Below are 20,142 nucleotides of genomic sequence, written 5' to 3' on the forward strand. Positions count from 1 at the left end.
CCCTGCCATGCCACTGGGCCTGGCCCTGGGGGTGTACCATGGTGTCCCTGGAGGAGTGCTGTAAAGCTGAATCTATCTAGTAGCCCCAGGAGGAAGGGTGGGACTCTCAGGCTAAAGAGATAGTGAGCCAACGACTTATTGAGACAGGCCGACCAGTCAACATACCGCAGAGCGTTCTAACAGGACCAGTGCAGCTCTTTACTGCTGTGTCCTTCTCAGCTTCCACCCCGAGCTCCTGATGCAGCACTGATCCCTGTTCACATTGGCACCACTGAGACTAGACAGTGCCCAGCACTGAGCTGATCCTTTGCAAATATCCAACAAGTGAGCAGGTGTGACCAAGACATATCACTAGACAGTTAAGTCTATGCTCTATGTTGAAATTGTCTATTCTCATTCTGCATATTCTCCAAAATACTGTTTGGCAGTATTATTATTATTATTATTATTATTATTATTTTAAATTATACATCTTTGTGAACATGTGTTTGCATTAAGTAAAGATAGGTGCCCAAGGAGGCCAGAGATATCATAGCTCCCTGGAGCTGGAGTTACAGGTATGTGGGTACTGACAACCAAAATCATATCCTCTACAACAGGTTCCTAATCTCTCAAGCCCCTCAAAATTTATTTTAAGTGTGTGTATGTGTGTGTGTGTGTGTGTGTGTGTGTGTGGGCGCGCGCGCGCGCATACGAGCGCAGTGAATACATACATGTGAATGCAGACACCGTATGGAGGCCAGAAGAAGGTATGGGATCCCCTGGAGCTGGAGTTGTAGGTGGTTGTGAGCCTAGGAGCCAAATTCAGGTCCTCTGTGTGAGCAGCAAATGCTCCTAACAACTGAGCCATCTCTTTTCCCCCTGGCAGGATTGTTTTGGTTCCATTTCAAATGTTAAGTGGACAGATCTCACATTAACAACCTCTAGAACCTGAGTGAGGACCGTGGGCATCCTGCTCATGTGTCATGTGACCATTTATCTTAGGAAGGGATTATAGTCATTTTCTCGCTCCCCTTCCCCAGTAATAATTACAATAAAACCCACAAATTCAGGATGAATTAAGCAAGGAACATGGTCAAAGAGCTTCTGTAGCATTGTGAAATGTTACCAGGGTTTGGTACGGGGCCACCATACCTCTGGCAGCTCCATGTGCTTAGATGGAAGGAATTGTGGTTTGAAGCCCTTCAGCATCCTGGGGGAGGGGGGCAAAAGTCCTGCACAGGATGTCAAGAAAAAAACGCCGGGAAGATGTCTCAGCACCTATGTAAGAAGCTAGCTGTGGTGGCACATGTTTGTAATCGAATGCTAGGAATGTGGAGACAGGAGGATTTCTGGACCTTAATGACCAGCCAGTCTAGCTAAGTGAGCCCCACATTTCAGTGAGAGGTACTGTCTCAAAGATAAGGTAGACAGCTCCCAGGAACACCCTGAGGTTGACCTTTGGGTCTGACCTCTGACCTCCACACACATGTGTACACGTGCATACACACCCACATCCATATGTACACAGACATGAACACGCTTTAGAAAGAATGACACTGCAATTGTCGAGGACAGACCAGCTACTCTGCACACGTGTCAGATGTCTGCAGATGTCATTGCGTGCTTCTGTGGCAGGTGTCTGATCTCAAAGGTCAGAGGAGCAACGAGGGAAGCCTGGGTGGGCACTGAGACTCTCCTTCTGACCAGGGTGAGGTCTTATGGGTCAGGCAGGGGTGTAGAAGCACCGCTGTCCAGGAGAGGCTGGAAGGAGGTTCCTGCATCTTCTGAGAAACTCTGTGCCACCCTAAACTCTCACATATGGCCCAGATGGATATCTAGAACTGAGGAGGAGATAAAGGCATGCATTCATGTGGACAGTTCATGAGTTTACTTCAAAGGGACACTTGAACCTTGTTCCTGTGAAGCCCCGCCCCCTGCCCTACAGTGGCCTTGGACAACAGAGTGTGTCCAAGGGTTGCCAATGTCAGCCTTGAAAGGCTGAGCAGAAAATACACATCTGACTCCTGGCAGAGAAATGAACAAGTACGTACATGTCTGCATTTACACGTATGAGAAAAAGCCTGGAACAATAAGCAGTGAGTTATGAAGTCACATCCCATGGTGGAACTTTGTGTGTCTTATTTAATTGTTACACCTGCCATGTGGTGTGTGCGTACACATGTGCATGTATGTGTTTTCTTAAACTCAGAAAACAAAGATGGCTCCAGAGTCAATTTTGTGCCTCACTGTGGCTGCAGCAGAACCACTGACCTTCCAGATGTTGAGGCTGGCACACACCGACAGTTCTGACCACACCAATGACTCTGACATCACCTTCTTACCTAATGAGCCTCTGAGGGGCCTCATCTGCTCTCCAGGGTCTCTTCTCACACAGGTTCTGAAACTCTCGGAAGTTTAGGGTGACACTAAGTCTCAAGCCCAGGAGGCTGAGGAAGCGCTCAAACTCGCAGTCCTTCATGTTGAGCTGTAGCTGCTGTAGCAATCTGTGAAGATCATGCATGTTGATTATGCCATCCCTGTCAGTGTCTACTTTAAAGAAGGCAGAGTAGGGGTCCTAGAAACAAAATGCACATGTCAACGCACTTCCCTTCCATGCCTACTAGCCATCATAACCACCCCCCTGCAGGGACAAACGGAGACCCCACCACTCCTAGCTTCCTGGCCCTGAATGCCTCTCCTGGGAGTGAGAAACTGAGTAGGAGAGTGCTGACAGCTTGAGACACCTGCATGTCCCTGTATATGGACTGAGGAAAGCAGGTAGGACCTCCTAGAACTTTAAAGCTCTCCCTGCTTCCTGGAGTGTTTGGAATGCCTGGCCACTTCTCTTCCCAGATAAGAAAATTCTATGCCAGGTTTCACACCCAGGAGCTACATGCCCCATGCCTTCTGTCTAGAAAGCAGGGAACGGACCCATTGCTCTGTCCATGGTGCTGCCCAGAGGCTCCTTGATTCCAATTTTGCATATGAAGAAACAGGTCCAAGGGTCACTGGGAACTTAAGTGCTGGTACCTCCCACAGCAGACTGGTCATACCCTCTTAGTGCCAGTGTGACTTTGGGCCAGGCATCTGACCTTGATACCTTTTGTTTCTTCATCTATAAACTTGCTAATGAATGTGGTGTGGGAAGTCCTTCTGTAAATGTGTTGCTTTTATTGGTTAATGAATAAAGAGGCTTCTTTGACCTATGATAGTACAGAATAGAGTTAGGTGGGAAATTTAAACTCAATGCTGGAAAAAAGCAGGTGAGCTGCCTACAGGAGACAGACACGCTGGGACCTTGCCTGTAAGCCACAATCACATGGCAATACACAGATAGATAGAAATGGGTTAAGATGTAAGAGCTAGTCAATAAGAAGCAAGAGCTAATAGGCTAAACAGTGATTTAATTAATATAGTTTCTGTGTGGTTATTTCAGGTCTGGGCAACCGGGAAATGAATGAGTAGCCTTCTGCCAACAAGAACGTACTGCAGTGTAGAAGCCACTTGGCATGTTTTGTGAGTGTCCTAAAACTCTTGTCAATATGTTTGTTGCCTAAAGTCAGACAGAAACTGTGAGTCTCTTTCTGGACCAACACCTACCTTATGGCCACAATGTGCATTGTACTCTGGCTTGCAATGCTGTTGACATAGTTTTAGTACCCTTGTGTCTGTGGGTCCCTCACACAGTTCTTCCCTGGGAACCTGTCTGGTGTCCTAGAGGCACCACCTGGATCCCCTCGTTCTACAGCTCCCCAGTAGGAGTTGTTCAGAACATTGAGTTGGCTTGTTCCATGTTAGTGTCTAATTAGATGCTCTGGGATTTCGTGGGAAGTTCTAGCTGAGTTTGCTCACTGATTCGCTCACCAAACATTACTATGTGCAATCACTGTGCTGAACACCGTGGGGATTGTTTAGATGCCTCTGGCTCTGCCTCAGAGTCACTGCCATCCAGAGGAGAGGGGGCCCTGGGTGAAGTGCTCAGTGAGGCTGCAGACCCATCATTCATTGCTTCCTTCTAAGTCTGGCTCTGAGTTTCTCATCCTCAAGACGCTAGGATGTCCAGAATGAACAAGGTCAAAGGCAAGCCTCTTGCTAATCCTCACAGTCTTCACGCCTCGGCAGATAGAAGCTTGTTCTTATTAATGGCTCTAGAATGTGTCACACATCCCACTTGTTCCCTGTACCTGGAAACTGCCCTTCACACCTAACTGCCTCAATCCCACCTAAAGCCCAGATCCCTCAAGAATCTAAAAAATCCTGGCTATCGTGTCATCTACATCAGGTTATCCCTGTGCCCTGGCCATTCATGCTGCCCATCCCGTGCTCCGTGTCTCCCTTACAGACAGCCCAACGTATGCACCCATCCCTTTCCACCTTCCCCCTGCTGCTCTTAGACGCCCAAGGCTGTCTCAGGCCACGTCAGTGAGCCCTTCCTCCACAGCCACAGTGCCGACAAAGCTGTGTCTGTCTCACTCCTTGCCTCTGCCTGCAGGTTGACTCACAAGCACAAGACTTGTGCTCCTGTCTGTCTGGCTCGAGCGCCAGTTCCCAGAGCAATGTCCCACAACCATATGTGATAAAGCTTGTTGGATAAACGAGGCTAAGAGTATGCTCTGGGTACCTGTCAGGTGCTAACTCTCCACTGGGCGCAGCAGAAGCACAGCCCTTGACATATGGTCCTCTCACAGTGCTGGGGAGGAAAGACGGGAAGCAGGTAATAGCACTCCAATGTGACACACAACACAACAGCCAAGAGTGAGACCAGTGTCCCACCAGCCTTCAGTGCTGTGCTACTGGCACAACTGAGGACCCGGTGCCCGTAATTCCCACACGTTTACAAACTTCGGTCACTCCTCATCTCATCAGTGCCCTCCACAGCGCGACAACCCCAAGTATCAACACACAGGCCTTGCATCTGAACAGATACACTCCAGTTCCTAGCGATTACTTTCAATAGATGTTGGACTTTGGGTAAGTTTCTCTCCATCTCTGACCATCGGCTTCCTCAATATCTACTTGATAGGGTGAGTGAAGATGAAGACAAATACATGTGTTCAGCACCTGGCACACCACATGAAGCCTCACATATTCACCAACTAAGCACTGATCACGCTGCGCTGCAAGCAGGTGGCAGTCACTTGGGGTACTGTGGTGAGTGGTGAAGGAATGCTCGGGGATTCTGGACCAAGCTGCTTACAACGGCATGCAGACTGGGTGCCCTGAGGGTCAACTGATCCGCGGGGCTCATGTCAGGGCTTAAGGACAATAGGAAGGAAGATGAGGTGGCCAAAGCTGTCCTGATGGAGAGGACAGGTTGCCCAGGAAGGGAACAGAAAATGCAAACAAGATGGGGGCCATGCCAGAGCAGAACCAGAGTGAAGAGCCGGAGTGAAGTGGGTGACTGACCAAAGCCACGTGTGAATGGAGCACCTGCAAGGTTAAATGTAGACCATGAAGTGGAAAATGGAGTGTGGAAAGGTATCATGCCATCTTCCTGTGGGTCTGCTTCATTCTGCTTATTGTATAAAGGAATGGAATGAAAGAGTAGAAGCCTGGACTTGCAGAGATACAGCCATTGGTAATGCTGATACAGCTGTCCTGCCAGCCAGGTGATCAGGTTGAAGGTAAAGCTCAGGTTGAAGATCGAGCATCTGATTTGGGCTTCAGATTTGGGGTGGGGACCCCTTCCTCCTCTGTGTGATCCACCTTAAAGGGCTCTGCCTTTTTGTCCCACGGTATTCTACCAAGATCCCCTCAGCAGCCAGTCACGGTGTCTTTGAGTTGCCATTCACTGTCTGTGTCTTGGGCAAGAGAAGACTCCAGGCAGGGTACTCACACATGTGGTACAGACTCCGGCATGCAGTGAGCATGCAACATTTGTTTGGTGAGTGAATAAGTGCAAATGGGTGTGTGAAGGAACCTGAGTCCACTGTCCCATGTGTGGCCATGCCCCCTGAGAAGAGGGGCTCCTGATTTCTACCATCAGTGTTGACAGGGCATTTCAGCAGGGTGGGGCCTCACAGTCAGGTGGCCAATCCCACCCCAGCCAGCCCCTGTGTGTCCCCTGGAGCCACCAGGGTGGGGTGTGAGCAGGGCGGAGCCTTAGAGAAGCTATGATACAGAGGATCACAAGTTACCTGGAACATTTCCTTCAGCTTCTTTGTGAAGAGTCTCTGGCATTCTTCAGCCGATATGAAGTGGTCATCCACGTTTGTTTTTGTGGTAGTGTGTGGCTGTACTAGATTAGTTTCCAGTCCACTCAGCTTAGTGTCTGAAAGGATATCAAGCAGGAGATGTCCATGAGCTCTGTGCCCACCCGTGTGTGTGCTTCCCTTCAGAAGCCTGGTTGAGTAAGACCCCTCGTGGCGTGGCATCCCATGGTCCTGGCATAGCACTGCTATTGGCAGGACAACCTTCCTTACCCCCTCAACATGTCTTAGAAAGGCTCTTATCTCAAAGGAAGTGTGGTTTCTTTTTTATTATTATTATTATTTTAGATTTTTTATTGATTTTTATTGAGCTCTACATTTTTCTCTGCTCCCCTCCCTGCCTCTCCCTTCCCCTTTCAATCCTCCCACAAGGTCCCCATGCTCCCAATTTACTCAGGAGATCTTGTCCTTTTCTACTTCCCATGTAGATTAGATCTATGTAAGTCTCTCTTAGTGTCCTCTTTGTTGTCTAAATTCTCTGGGATTGTGGTTTGTAGGCTGGTTTTCTTTGCTTTATGTGGAAGTATGGTTTCTACACCATGAGGACATACGGCACATGACCTTAGTGTGTACCCTGTCCCATGATTCTGTTCTTTCTTGGTTCAGCTCCTGATTCCCAGGGCCAGAGGAGGACTTTTGCCTCTTTTTTCCCCCTCTCTCTAGAATCATGTCCTAAAGACAGGATATAAAATTTGGTCTCTGCTCATTAATTCAGCAGGCTTTCCTTACCACTGTATCCTTGCCAGGGGACATCATTAATGACATCACGCCAGGGCAACTTCACAGAGTTCACAGTCTTGAACTAAAGGGGATTCTATGCAGGGAGCACATTGCCACCCCAGCACTTAGCAGAGTTAATGGCATATGGTGAGCATGTGGCACTTGTTTGGTAGTGATGGGGTGGCACTGTGTGGGTGCTCGGGTTCTGAGCTGACTTCATCACCATGGACATGCCCCTTGCAAAGAGGCCTCCTTACCTACCCCATAAGGATGACAGAGAAACCGGGGGAGGGGGTTCCAGAGTTAGATCCTTCCAACTACATGAAGAACTAGATTTTCATGCCCCCTTTCAGTTCAAGAAATTATATGGTATGCTAGAGATGGGGCTCACAGGGTCCCTGGCTGCTCCAGGCAGCACTCTGGATTGTATGGCTAGAACTTCTGGAGCCTGACGGCCAATTGCAGCCTCCTCACTCATCCCAGGCCCACCAGGAGAGGTCATTCAACTACACATTCTAGGATATGGCTACAGTAACATGTGGGGTCTTTGGGAGGTTGCAGGGTGAAGTCAGGACTCCCTAACTTCTTTCTCCACCCCATAGTAGGGGCTTGTTACTTCTCAGCAGATGACCTGATCTGATCTCTCCACAGTGACCTTACACACGTGTGTGCGCACACACATACACAGAGACACACAAATTCACACACACACACACACACACACACACACACACACACACACACGGTCTTGGGTAGCAACTCTTCTCTGTGTGTGTGCCCTCCTAAGGTCACTGGCACATGACTTTCCCTTCCTGAAGCATCTGGCCCTGCGGGGGGCCAAGTAGAGGACAATAGGCTATTCTAAGTGGCAGGGACAGGTAGATGAAAGAGGAGGGTGGGTCCAGCAAGCTCCCAGCTCAGGCCTCAGGCAAAGGACCTATTCACCCTGCCCAAAGAGCACTGCACCTGCCCAGCAGATGTGCCTCAGGGATTCTTTCCTTCAAGGATGTCAAGTCAGACAGAAGGTGAGAGCATTTCAAGCTGTCCTTGCTACCTAGTGCCTCCCCCCCAACAGGAGTAGGATCTCTTGGTGTGTAAGTAGGGGTGCTGCCTGGGACACGTTCTCCAGAGGCAATGACGTCACTCCTCAAAGCCAGTGGCAGGGGAAGAGAGCGCCCAGGGTCACTAGAGCTGCCCAGTCACCCCCCCCCTCCCCCGCAGGTTTTCTGCAGCAATGAGAAGCACTTTCCTTCACAGGAACAGGAACGACACATAAGCTTAGGAGCTGTGGTAGGCAGCTGGAGGCAGGAAGGTGACAGTCCTGGGACCGTCAAAAGGTCAGAGGTCCAGCTTTCCCTGCTCTCTCAAGACTACACCGTCTGCCCTCAACTGCCAGAGAGCAGGAGGCACAGGTGGCCAAGGAGGCGACTCAGCTCTGCCTTATCTCATGACACAAAATCTGGTTCCAAACTTTTTACGGACCATTAGGATTGGGGCAGGACATGCCTAGGTGGTCTTGGGTAACCAACTCTTCCGGAATGTCTGTACCCCACCTGTGAAGAGGGAGGAACAACACTCAGCTATGGGTGGCATTGCTAATTACATATAACCATCTTTTGATTTTATGTGTGCGTGTTTATTTTCCTCAGCATTGCTGGTTTGAAACCAAGCCTTGTGCCAGAATGCTTTTGAGCTACATTCCCAGCCCCCAGGTAGCATCTTTTTATGGAGGAAAGCCTTAAAGGCAGTGAGTAGGGTCTGGGGAAGCACTCTCACGACCACCTAAGCTTGTGGTCACTCCTAAAGTTCTCTCTAGCTTGGTGAAATGACTGAAACACAGATAAGGTTAGGCCGAGACGGCTTCCACCTCTCAGCCTGTTGCTGTCCCATGGCCAAACTGGTGACACAGCACTGCCAGGAAAGAGCTTGGTGCCACCTGGCCCCACCGCAGCAAGACACATGAGTACCTGCCGGCTAGCTACCTTCAAATCCTGAGGTGAAGTCCTGGTAGCTCATGCCTTCCTTCTTGTAGCCTATCTTGGAAGCCAGCATTGCATACTGGCTGTCATTCATAGGCATTCCGCTTTCCTCCAGGACCTAGCAGGGAGGAGAGCAGGAGGGAGAAAGGCATTAGGGTGTCTGACCCACATTCCCCTGCTCCTCCACAGGCTCCAGTGGTCATTATTACTTGTCTGCCCCCTCTTACCCCGCCCATGGCTGCCGAGGGTGGGGCCAGCCTCCTGTGTCCCAGACTGGGGCAAAGGCCTGCTTGTGGGGCTTGTGAGTAAACAAAGGGCACAGGCAGTATGACACTCAGACACAGTCTGCTGCTCTTTGCCAACGCCCTGCCAGACAAGGTGCCCAGCTCTCTCTTGTCTCTTGAGTGACTTTTGGGTCCTGTAAGCTAACTTTTTATTTGCATATTTTCCAGGAGTTCAAGGCACAATAAAGGCAGTTTCAGGAGGGAAAATAAGATTGTGCCTTAAGTTCCATCAAGCTCCACAGAAGGAAGCTGTGTGACTCTCTGATGGGAGGGCACCCGCCAGCACCATTTTGCTTCTCTCTTGTGTGAGTCCACTCACGAAAGGTGGTTTCTGGTCCCTTCACTCCAACACACACCCCCTCCTGCTCCAGCTGTGTACACGGTGTGGGGAACAAATGAGCAAACATGTGTCCTTGTGTAGCAAGCACTGGGGCAGAGCTGTCCCAAAGCCACCTTCCTAGGGGACACTGACTGGCTGAGCTGCTGTGGGTAAGATGATGGTCAGTAGGTACAGTGGACAATGGATGTGTGACAAGACCGGAGAAGCCATCCCTGGTGGCATGTTTATTGAAATTCATTCCCAGAAGCCTGGCAGTGGCGGCACACACCTTTAATCCCAGAACTCGGGAGGCAAAGGCAGGCAGACCTCTGTGAGTTTGGGCACAGCCTGGTCTACAGAGCGAGTTCCAGGACAGGTTCCAAAGCTACACAGAGAAACCCTGTCTTGAAAAATACGAGAAAAATAAAATAAAACTAAAAAGAAGAAAGAAAGGGAAGAAGGAAGGAAAGAAAGAAGGAAGAAAGGGAGAGAGGAAGGGAGGGAGGGAGGGAGGGAGGGAGGGAGGGAGGGAGGGAGGGAGGGAGAAAGGGAGGGAGGGAAGAAGGGAAGAAGGGAGGAAAGAAGGAAGAAATCCATCCTAGGAAGGTCCAGGGGCTCCAGCTGGGCACAACACAATCTGTGCTGTGCTCTCCATGGTGCCCCACACTGGTCAGTACAGGGAAAGAGTTCATAGGCCAGGTGCCATGACACAGCCATCGGCGTAGCCAGCTGTGTTCCTAGGGGCCTTGCCTTCTCAGGAGCAGCTGGCATGGGACATCAGGAGGAGGCAGGTACTCTAGGGGATATTAGAGGATATTGATATTCCTCACAATATGGAATATCAGGTGAATGTTCCTATATGGCCCACTGAGCCTACTTCCATGGCTCCCTTAGCTTGGATTGAGCCTTGGCATTAAAAAGATGTATCTTGGGAGCCTGGCACTGGTGCCCTTGTGTTCTGCGGATCACACTGCATGGGGGAGATGTGGATGCAAGTCGACACCGCAGAAAATCTGGAGGACAGGCCTAAGACAGGATTGGATCCCATCGACTACCCTCACTAACTGCAAGCCATGCGCTGTGCTGAGCCTTCCATTTCGCCCCATCAGAAGCTCAGAGAAAGGACCTCTCAGAATCCTCGTACAAAGATCTGGAAACTGACTTGCTATGGTCACCTGGTCTGGGAGCAGTAAGGCTGGGGCTCAAACCTGGTTCTGCTCACAAACTTCCTCATCCTGTTGGAATCAGGAAACCAGGCAGGAGGACAATGGGAGTGAAAAGTGGACTGGACACACCCAGGGGAAGAGGGAGCTGCCTGCTGTGGAATTCCGGGGTCCTTACACAATTCCTAACTGGTCACACAGGGAAAGTTAACTGAAGTCTTGGCAAATATCTTGTGACCCCCACCAAATGGGTGGGTGCAGGAGGCCACTAGGGGTATGAAAAGGTTCTTTCTCAGGTTCCCCCGTCTTCCCTGGAGGCTTCAAAAACCAGTTTCTCCTCCCTCCCTGACTGGGCACAGTGTAGAGTTTCCAGGCACTTCCTCCCCACTCGGCGGCAGACTTTGAATGACTTGAACAGTCTAGAAGTTGCTCCAAGCACAGAACAGGCCGCACTTTATCCAGGACTTGCCCATCCTTTCTGGTGTGTGGGAAGAAGATGCAGGGAACTGACGGTGAACAGTGGGCAAATGGCTGATATATTCCTTCCTGGTTTGGGGGGGGGGGGCTAGTCTTGGTTGTGCGCATGCACGTGTGTGTCTGTGTGTGTACAGAGAACCGACCACGGTGTGCTAATGTGTGCTAACTGCAGAACTAGGGGTTGTGCAGTTACTGAGGAGAGAAGCTCAGTTCCAAGGCCACCCTTTGACTGGGAATCCCACACCATCTGTGCCATCCTTTGCATGTGTTCCCAGGCCCTGCAGCTTGGAGGAGCCTGCCGCGGCATGGGGTGCGACAACTGTTTAGATAGAACTCTGCGGCCCACACAGAAGCACCCAGAGGCAATGGGTCTCAGGAATGAATAGATGGGTTACTCACTTTGAAAAAACTAACTTCCTATTTTGAAAACAATCACACATGAATTATTCATCGCCAAGTCCTCCCACTTAGTCCTTTCACCAAAACATATGCAGCAGAGAGGAAGAAAATGTCTACAGGCAAATGTTTCCCAGCCTGGAGGGTTGTGAAGAACTGGGGAGCCTCACAGCCTGTCCATTGGGCTGGGTGGGCCGCTCCCCAGGGCCGTGGAGCGAGCACCATGGAGCAAGCATGGCCTCGCTGGCATGCTTTTCGGAGAAGTGCTGAGCTTCCCCAAGGCACCCTCGCACCTGTCTCAATGAACACAGCAGCCAACCCAGAAGACTTATCCCTAATGCCTGCCAGCAACTCACAGGCAGTGGGCCTTAGCCACAACCTGGTGCACAGACTGAAAACTTTTATCCAGCTAAACCCTGGCTTCTCTGGGAGACATGCTCCTGAGAGCCCACTGAAGAGTGACAAACTGGTATTGAATCTCTTCTTTCTCTCCTTGGTCTCATCTGCGTGCATGCGTGTGTGTGTGTGTGTGTGTGTGTGTGTGTGTGTGTGCATGCATGCATGTGTGTGTGTGTGTGTATGTGCCTGTGTATGTGCATGCATGTGTGTGTGCGCGCGCGTGTGTGTGTACACATGCTTTTATTTTTGTTAACCAAGTAGGGTAGACTGGCTAGCCAGTGAGTCCCAGGAATTTACGTATATCTACCTCACCAACACTGGGATTCCAAGTGTGCCGCCATGTTTTTTCTCTTTTCTCATGGGTTCTAGGAATCAAACTCAGGCCCTCGTGTTTGCAACACAGGTGCTTTACCAACTGGGCTATCTTGCCAGCCCCTGTCTGACAATGGTAATGTTTCAAAAGATCACCTCTATTGACTCTGCCTGGGACAGACTTCATTGCAGAGAAAGCCTTCCTTGGGACCCTGATAACTTACTGAAATTTTACAGGGCTTTTGGTGCTCTGAGTAGCTGGTGCCCAATGACAATGGCCGAGGGGACCCAGGCCTTTCTGCTTGGGACAGAACAGACACATCCACATACGTGGCATGCTTGCTTCACCTTTGTATCACGTTCTCAGTGTTTTCCCTTGGGGTTACAACACTGTACAGTTCATCTAGAGCACCTGTTCTCAGCCTAGAGGTCATGACCCCTTTAGGGTCAAATGACCCTAAATGACAAATGACAGGGGTCGCCTAAGATCATCAGAAAACACAGATATTTACATTATGATTCATAACGGTAGCAAAATTACAGTTATGAAGTAGCAATGAAAATAATTTTATGGTTGGGGTCACCATAATGTGAGGAACTGAATTAATGGGTTGCAGAGTAAGAAAGGTTGAGAACTGGTGAGCTAGAGAACATTACATCACATCATTCACACACAAGACAGAGTCCTGGAAGCTGTTGGGGCCCCTGCTGGCCTTTCTGCTATGCTGTCATTTGTTTATATTTTCACATATAGTAAACTTTCCAAGGCAAGGCTGTAATTTTTGATCTCAAACACTCCTGTGTATTCTGTGAATTAAAAGTAGCCTTTCATATTTAGCCACCAGCTCTCCAGTTCCATGCATGTGTGCAGTGTGCATGTGATGGGCACATGCTAAGTGTGAGGCTGGTACTGGGAAGTATCCTCAATTTCTTTTCTTTCTTTTTAAGATATATTTATTTATTATTGTAGGACCCTCACCCCTTATTCTCAAAGGGGCAAGAAAAAATTTCTTAGCAGAGTGTTTTCCCAGGAAGATAGTGGCCTTCCCCTCTCCCACCCGGGAGATTTCGAGCACAAGGTCACATAGCTTAGCCCAACCAATCACCTGGTACAGGCTGATAAAGATGGCCTAACTCAGAAACAGTGGCCTTGCTCTAGGAACTAGGGAAAAGCTGACTTAACAGAATGGGAGGGAGCAAAAGTCATTGCACCCGTGCCAAAACAGCTTCAAAAAGTCTCTCTTTTTTTAACGCCTTTAAAAGCCTACCCCACAGAGAAGATACGACTCCTCTCTCTACCTCACTATAACGGGGTTAGAAGACAGGGGTTCCAAACATGTTTGTATAATGCTGATTAAACCTTGCTTATTACAGTCTGGGCCTCTCTGGTGGTCTCTCTCTGGGGGTCATAATCTGGGCCCAACAATTATAAATGTAGTGTTCTGCCTCCATGTATCCCTGCAGGCCAGAAGAGGGCATCAGACCTCATTACAGATGGTTGCGAGTCACCATGTGGTTGCTGGGAATTGAACTCAGCACTTCTGGATGAGCAATCAGTGCTCTTAACCTCTGAGCCATCTCTCCACCCTCACCCCTCAAAACAAGGTTTCTCTGTATAGTCTTGACTGTCCCGGAACTCACTCTGTAGATGATGCTGGTCTTGAGCTCACAGAGATTTACCTGCCCCTGTCAAGGCAGAAATCACAGGTAGCCATGCCCCCACAGCATTCTGGTGAGATCTGGGCATGTGAATTCCAGTTCTCATGCCTGCATGGCAAGTGCTTTAACCATGGGCATCTCCTGTTGACACTTCTCCTGCTCTTTATCCCTCACAGCGGGCATCTGAGTCTTCATAGCATCTCATTCCTTGAGTCTGGGAACTTCCTGCAGCATGGCTGGTACTGAAGATGGACCTGCAGGGAGCTACCTTAGGCTTGCCTTCCTTTTGTTTTGCCCCGCTAGGCTGAAGACATCCATTTGTCTCCACTCTTCAAGAGAGACACAAAGTTCCAAGCTGACGTGGCTCTGACTTCATGCCCACTCTCACCACTAGTGTGTCCTCCAGCTCTGCCATCCCTGCTGATAGTTGGGTGGCCGCTTGGAACATGGCTTACACTGCTCTCCTGTTGTCTGATCTGAGTTTTTAGCATCTTGTCTCTGGTCTTGTATTTATCCTAATCTGGATCTTCCGAGTTTCTTAAACTCACAAACTTAGGCCTTCCACCAAAACTAGAATGCGCACACATACGCACACACACTCAGGCACATATACACACACAACTATTTATTTAAAATTAATCCTGATCAGGAAGGAATCCTCAAAAATTAGTCATGGTCCTAAAAAACAATGGAAATAATAATAATAATAAGGTAAGGAAAGCCTGGAGAACTATCACAGCTCAGAGGAGCCTCGGGTGTGTGTGTGTGTGTGTCTGTGTGTGTGTGTGTCTGTGTGTGTGTGTGTGTGTCTAAGTTTAGCGTGCAGTCTGGATGAAGGAACTTAAGTAGAGAACTAAAGAACTCTAAAAGACCCAGAACCAGAATAAGCGACCAGTGCACGCTCAATATATAATGTACAAAGGGAGAGTTTTAGGCAGAATGAAAGAAATGAGTCCAGTTTCAAGCAAAGAGGAAGAGAAGGCGGAGGGAGAGGAGAAAGATATTGTGACAGACACACAGACAGCTAGCACAAATATGTAAGGTCAGGTTGTTGGGTCAGGTTAATTACAGCTCATGAAATTTTAGATTATATGTAAAACTGAAGCATGTGGCAAGCAGTACCACAAAAGAGATGATAAAGTGCCATTGACACAAAACCCACAGTTCTTATCTTAAAGGAATAAGAGTTTATTCTGGAGCCATTCTGAGTGACCAGGACCCGGGGACCCTGACTTAGGTCACTCCAAATTCATGTTTCTACAGGGAGGCAGTTTCATGAACTTTCTATAATTTTACAGAATAAAGAAAGCCATAAATCCAGGCAACTTTAAAATACGTTGTTGGGTACACCAGAGAGGTAGGTGCAATGAGATGTGGGGAGCCAATTTATTTGCTCAAGATGACTCGGGACTCTTAGCTTTTGGTGGAAGCTGGTCATCCGCTGAGTTAATTGGTTCCACAGGTTTTAATCTATTTGTCACAAGATATTAGTTCTACACAGAGGTGGGCAAGGAATGGCTGTGCTAGGGGGCTAGAACTAGCCCAAGATAAGGTCTTTAGCCTCCGGACCCACACCGTTCCAGTCTCTCCATGGTGCTGGAATTCTAATCAGCCAGCCAGTCTCTGCAGACAGGGCTTCTTTCCAGGAGTTTGGTTCACAGTACTAAAGTTCCCTGCACTTCTATAGGGGTGCAAGCAGTGAGCTGCAGTCTCTAACATTGGCTTTACAACTGGAACGAAACAGAGTCAGCTCGTAACAGGACACCTGGGAACACTTAACCACGGAAGTAGTTGAATAACCTAATGGCAAGGACAGACAGAAAAGGAACCATGTGATGTCCAGGTTAAAGAAAATTGTAAGATGCTCAGCCACACTTCACGAAGAGTGAGTTAAATGTGCTCTTAAGAGACTTGCTCATAAGTGCCCAGTGAGTTTGAAAGTCAAAGGTGGGGAAAGACAGCACCAGCCTAACAGTCACCAAAAGAAATCAGAAAGAAGGCGGCCTTGAGGCCATGCAGCCCCCCTCTGTACCCAGAGTCACACAGACACAGGGATCTCTGTGTTTTGAAATCTATCTCAGTAACAGCCTCGGGGTGAATCACACAACATTAACAGAACATAAAAGAACCCAGTAAACAAACCCACAGACACCCGACAGACGTCACACTTCTCCCGTCCTCTACGGAACAAGCAGACCTTGATAAAGGTACAGAACTTCTGAAAACTCATGGAGCCCAATCCTTAGGAAACTGAGCCTCCTGCCAGCCGGCCCTCGATAAGGGTGAGTGGTCAGTGTGCTGCTGCTGTACCAGTTTGGCTGTGGCTGCCTGCCCTGAGAATCCGGCTGTTCTTGGGCCAAGGCTGGAGCTGGAACACAGAGAAATAAATCCAGACTTCCGAGGGTCTTAGGGGGCTTAGGCCAAGACCCTAATGAGGTGTGAAGAGCCCCAAACAAAGCTGGTGACCCCATTAAGGCATCCTGGACATCAGGAAGTTTTGGGGGACAGGAAGTTCAGTCACTGAGCTAATCCTACACGCCCTCCTTCACCCACCACCTCCTTCACCATCATGGAGACTTCAGCTGTTCCCTAGGGTGTTTCCTGAGTCCACATGGGGAAACCTTTGCTCTATGTGCTGAATCTGGCTAGGCACCCAGAGGCCATCCAGAGTACCTTCTGTGCGGACAGTGGACAGTGTCATGACAGCTCCCTATGAGCTAGCGTCATCTGAAGGGGGAACCTCAACTGAGAAAAGGCTTCCATAAGATCCACCTGTAAGGCATTTTCTTAATTAGTGATTGGTGGGAGAGGGCCCAGCCCATGGTGTAAGTGTAAGCCAAATAAAAATCTTTGCTTTGGTCATGGTGTTTCATCACAGCGATAGAAACCCTAGCTAAGACAACAACATGGTTTTCAAAGCTTTTATCTGCAACTGCCCTAAATGGGAACACAGGGTGAAGACACCACAAGGAACTCTTGATCTGGGCCTCTGTTTACGATGCCTGGCCTGGAGGTAGACACCAGGGGAAGAGCAGGCACTCAAGAGAGTACTGACTTCTTGGAAATTGATTCCATTGCTTTCTAGCCTGTCCACACGGCCACTACAGCATATTAACCGAGATGCCTTCCCGAGGAACAGCCAACGTGCTCCTGGCTGGAGCGCTCATTGTAGGAATCTTAATCAATAGTGTGAATTAACTCCTAAAGCCCGTGCAGGGCCCTCAAGCTGAGGCTCTTCTAGCACAAACCTGCTGGTTCCCTGAGCACCCGACCCCAATTCTTTTACTGCCCACCAGTCCTCCTCCCCACAGTAGAATAAACAAGCAGCAACAATGAATGAAGTGTGTGTGGCAGTGGGGTGGAACACGTGCACCCAGTCAGGAAGGAAGCCCCACACGGCATGGGTTCCTACCTTCCGGAAGTCCTCCAGGCAGATCTTCGCATCAGGTTCCTTGCTGATGCTAAGAAACTGCTCTTTGAACACCGGGTCCTGCTGCTGGATGCAGTGCTTGAGTCTGTTGATGACTTCTTCCTTGGTCATGTTCTTGGACTCCGTGGTTTTGTCCCTCGTGGGCTGGGTTCTGAAATCACAAGTAGGCAATGAGCTCTCCACCGGCTGACATGGCATGCCTGTACATCGTGTATCCCAAAACAGTTAGGGGGTTTATAACCCCCATCAAAGTTCTAACCCCAATCAGAGAGCAGGGCTTCCTTTCTGTGCATGTGGCCTGCAGAGCCAGGACTTGCAGGTCAGCAGCACAGTGTCTGTGCAGAGGGTCCCGCTGCCAGTGCATGATGACGCCAGCAAGGCAGGGCAGGACTGTCTTCACACTAAGACTCTCAACTCGGAGCTGGATGGAAATAGCACAAGGCCAGGCACATGTGACGGTTAGCGGTGTCAGCTATGCAGGATCTGGAATTGCCCAGAGCTACCACGACCACCTGGGAGGGACTCTCAGATGCCAGTGAAAGGATTATGTTGACGTAAGGTAAATGAGATGGGAAGACCCACACTAAAAGTGGGCAGCACCGTGCTCTGAACTGGGGCTGGGGTCCTAAACTGCACCAAAAGGAAAAAGGCATCCACCTTTCTCTGCTTCCAGACTGCAGATACAGTGTGACCAGCTGCTTTACGCTCCTGCAGCCGTGACTCCACTTCTACAGTGGACTGCTGCACGAAGACTGAAAATAAAATGCTTCCATAAAACAGGGAAACAAAGTCAGGGCCTACAGGGAAGCGTCAAGTTAAAGCATTTGGTAGTAACTAGGTGAATGAAGTCACGGGCCATCTGTGGTAGAGCAGAGAAGTCATGGTTATCCTGAATTTCTCTGTAGAATCAATTCACAAAATGTATTATGAGAGGGTGTGCAGTTGGAAGATAATTCTTTCCCGGCTCTCCACAGTCTCCTAGGCCCTGCAGGATAACAGGACACCTGTGGGACAGCTTTGCAGAGCAGAGTTCCAGCCTGTCCTAGAGGAAAAGCTGCTTTATGAGCAGCTTAACGGCCATTGTTGCTTCTCCTGGCTTTGGGGAGACATGTCGCCAGACACTTAAGCTTTCTCTTAAAAGACAATCCCATCATCTCATGCTCAAGAGCTTTGAAAAAGAGAAGTGACAAGATGGCAACTCCTAGGTGTTGCCATTCCTGCAGGCTCACGACAAGCTACGAACAAGCAGTTAAGACGGCATCGTTTCCTTAGTCTGCACCAGTTCTTTTCAAGAGGAAGTAAAAGCCAGAATATCTTTTTTGCAGCTCACCGAGTGTGTTTTGGTTGACAGTTCAGACAGTTCAATCTGGCTATCGTTTTAACAGCTCCACCTCTTCATATTAGGAGATGTTGGCTGTGTTAATGGGTGTGTTTTACAATAACCAGTAAGCTATGGCCAAGATTCTGACTCCTGTGAGAGAGGAGGCGTGGATGCACTCAAGGGCAGAACAGTTAAGTTGTCTGGGAGGGGAGAGTCTAGACTGTCGACACTAGAACACCCTCGGCAAGTGCCCCAGCTCTGGGTCTGTCCCACTCTCATTTCTAAAATCTGCAAATGGGTTCAATTACTGCCAAGAGCTCTTCTCGCTCTAACCGCGTGCACCCAGTGCACTGTTCTTTCTTAGTGGATCACAGCTCTGATGACACTGAGCAGCTGCATGTGCCCAGGGAATGCCTCCTCCAGCGAGGCACCTTGGTGCCCAGGCGCCTTTCCTTTGCTCTTATTTTACCTCTCAGGAAGAGCTGGCTGGCCCTGCTCCTCGATTTGTAACTTTTCGCTTAGCTGATCCTTCGGAGCAGAAAGTGGGAGGGTGGGTGGTGGAATATTGACACCGATGGACAACAGAAGTTTCTTGTACAGGATCCGTCCTGAGGCTGTGTCTTGAAACTTACTGGAGAGTCTAAAGTTAAAAAAAAAAATCAGAATGTGCCCATTTTTTTTTAAAAAAAAAAGGCTAAAATTAAGATTATTTTTTCAAAAACTATGTGTTGGTGCATGTGTTTATGCATGTATCTGTGCACTTAAGTGTGGGTGCCCAGTGAGGCCAGAGCATTGGAACTCCTGGAGCAGGAGTCACGTGTGGTTGTGAGCGGCCTGATGTGGGTGCTGGGAACTGCACCTGGGTCCTCCGTAAGAGCAGTTTGTATCCTTACCCTCTGAGCCATCTCTTCAGCCCAAGGCTAAAAATGAAGAAGCCCAACACCAGGTATCCAGGAGGACTGTGATTGCCACAGGTGCTGTGCTTGCACATGCATGTATATAAATAGAGACACACGTGCACACTTATAAACAAATCTTTTTAAAAAATGGAAAGCAATAGGAATAGCCAGCGATCCTAGAGACCCAGATGGAGCCTGTGTCCCCTGACTCCCTGGAGCCTCACAGTGGTTACACAGCTTCTCCATCCATCCTCTTTAATGGTGGTGGTGGGATCCAATTACACAAGGTCAACTCTTAGCGTGCTGCTCTGTGAGGACTCAACACAGTGTCTGCTACCGATATTATCCACGGGTGTCATGCAGTAGGCTGGGGAGAAGCAGGAAGGGAAGGACCTGTGAACTTACTTTACGAAGTGCTCATTCGAGAGATATGGGCAGAATATGTGTATGACTTTCTTGAAGTTATTTCTCGCTATGGTCCCTGTATCGCCAAGGTCATAGGACTGCAGCATGCCGTAAAAGGCCTGGGGGTTCCTGGTGATGGCATCAAGCACCATTTCTTCTATCTAACACAGGAAGGGAAATACATTTAC

General features: G+C 49.2%; 1 protein-coding gene across 4 annotated transcripts in view; it reads right to left on the bottom strand.

The window, feature by feature from the left end:
* Efcab6 (EF-hand calcium binding domain 6) overlaps positions 1-20,142 on the bottom strand; it is a 196,484-nt gene that overhangs the window by 55,615 nt on the left and 120,727 nt on the right. For all 4 annotated transcript variants that reach the window (XR_015735668.1, XM_087899133.1, XM_087899132.1 and 1 more), the window contains 6 exons: positions 19,955-20,115; positions 19,120-19,290; positions 17,312-17,480; positions 8,894-9,008; positions 6,120-6,253; positions 2,325-2,557 (listed from right to left, as the gene is read on the bottom strand). Coding sequence is in view for 3 of the 4 variants with exons in the window: in XM_087899133.1 (XP_087755259.1) it covers positions 2,325-2,557; positions 6,120-6,253; positions 8,894-9,008; positions 17,312-17,480; positions 19,120-19,290; positions 19,955-20,115 (983 nt within the window). In the remaining variant the exon portion in view is untranslated. The remainder of the gene's footprint in view (positions 1-2,324; positions 2,558-6,119; positions 6,254-8,893; positions 9,009-17,311; positions 17,481-19,119; positions 19,291-19,954; positions 20,116-20,142) is intronic.

This window comes from Myodes glareolus, chromosome 19 (genome assembly GCF_982192425.1).
Source record: "Myodes glareolus chromosome 19, mMyoGla1.1, whole genome shotgun sequence".
NCBI lineage: Eukaryota > Metazoa > Chordata > Mammalia > Rodentia > Cricetidae > Myodes > Myodes glareolus.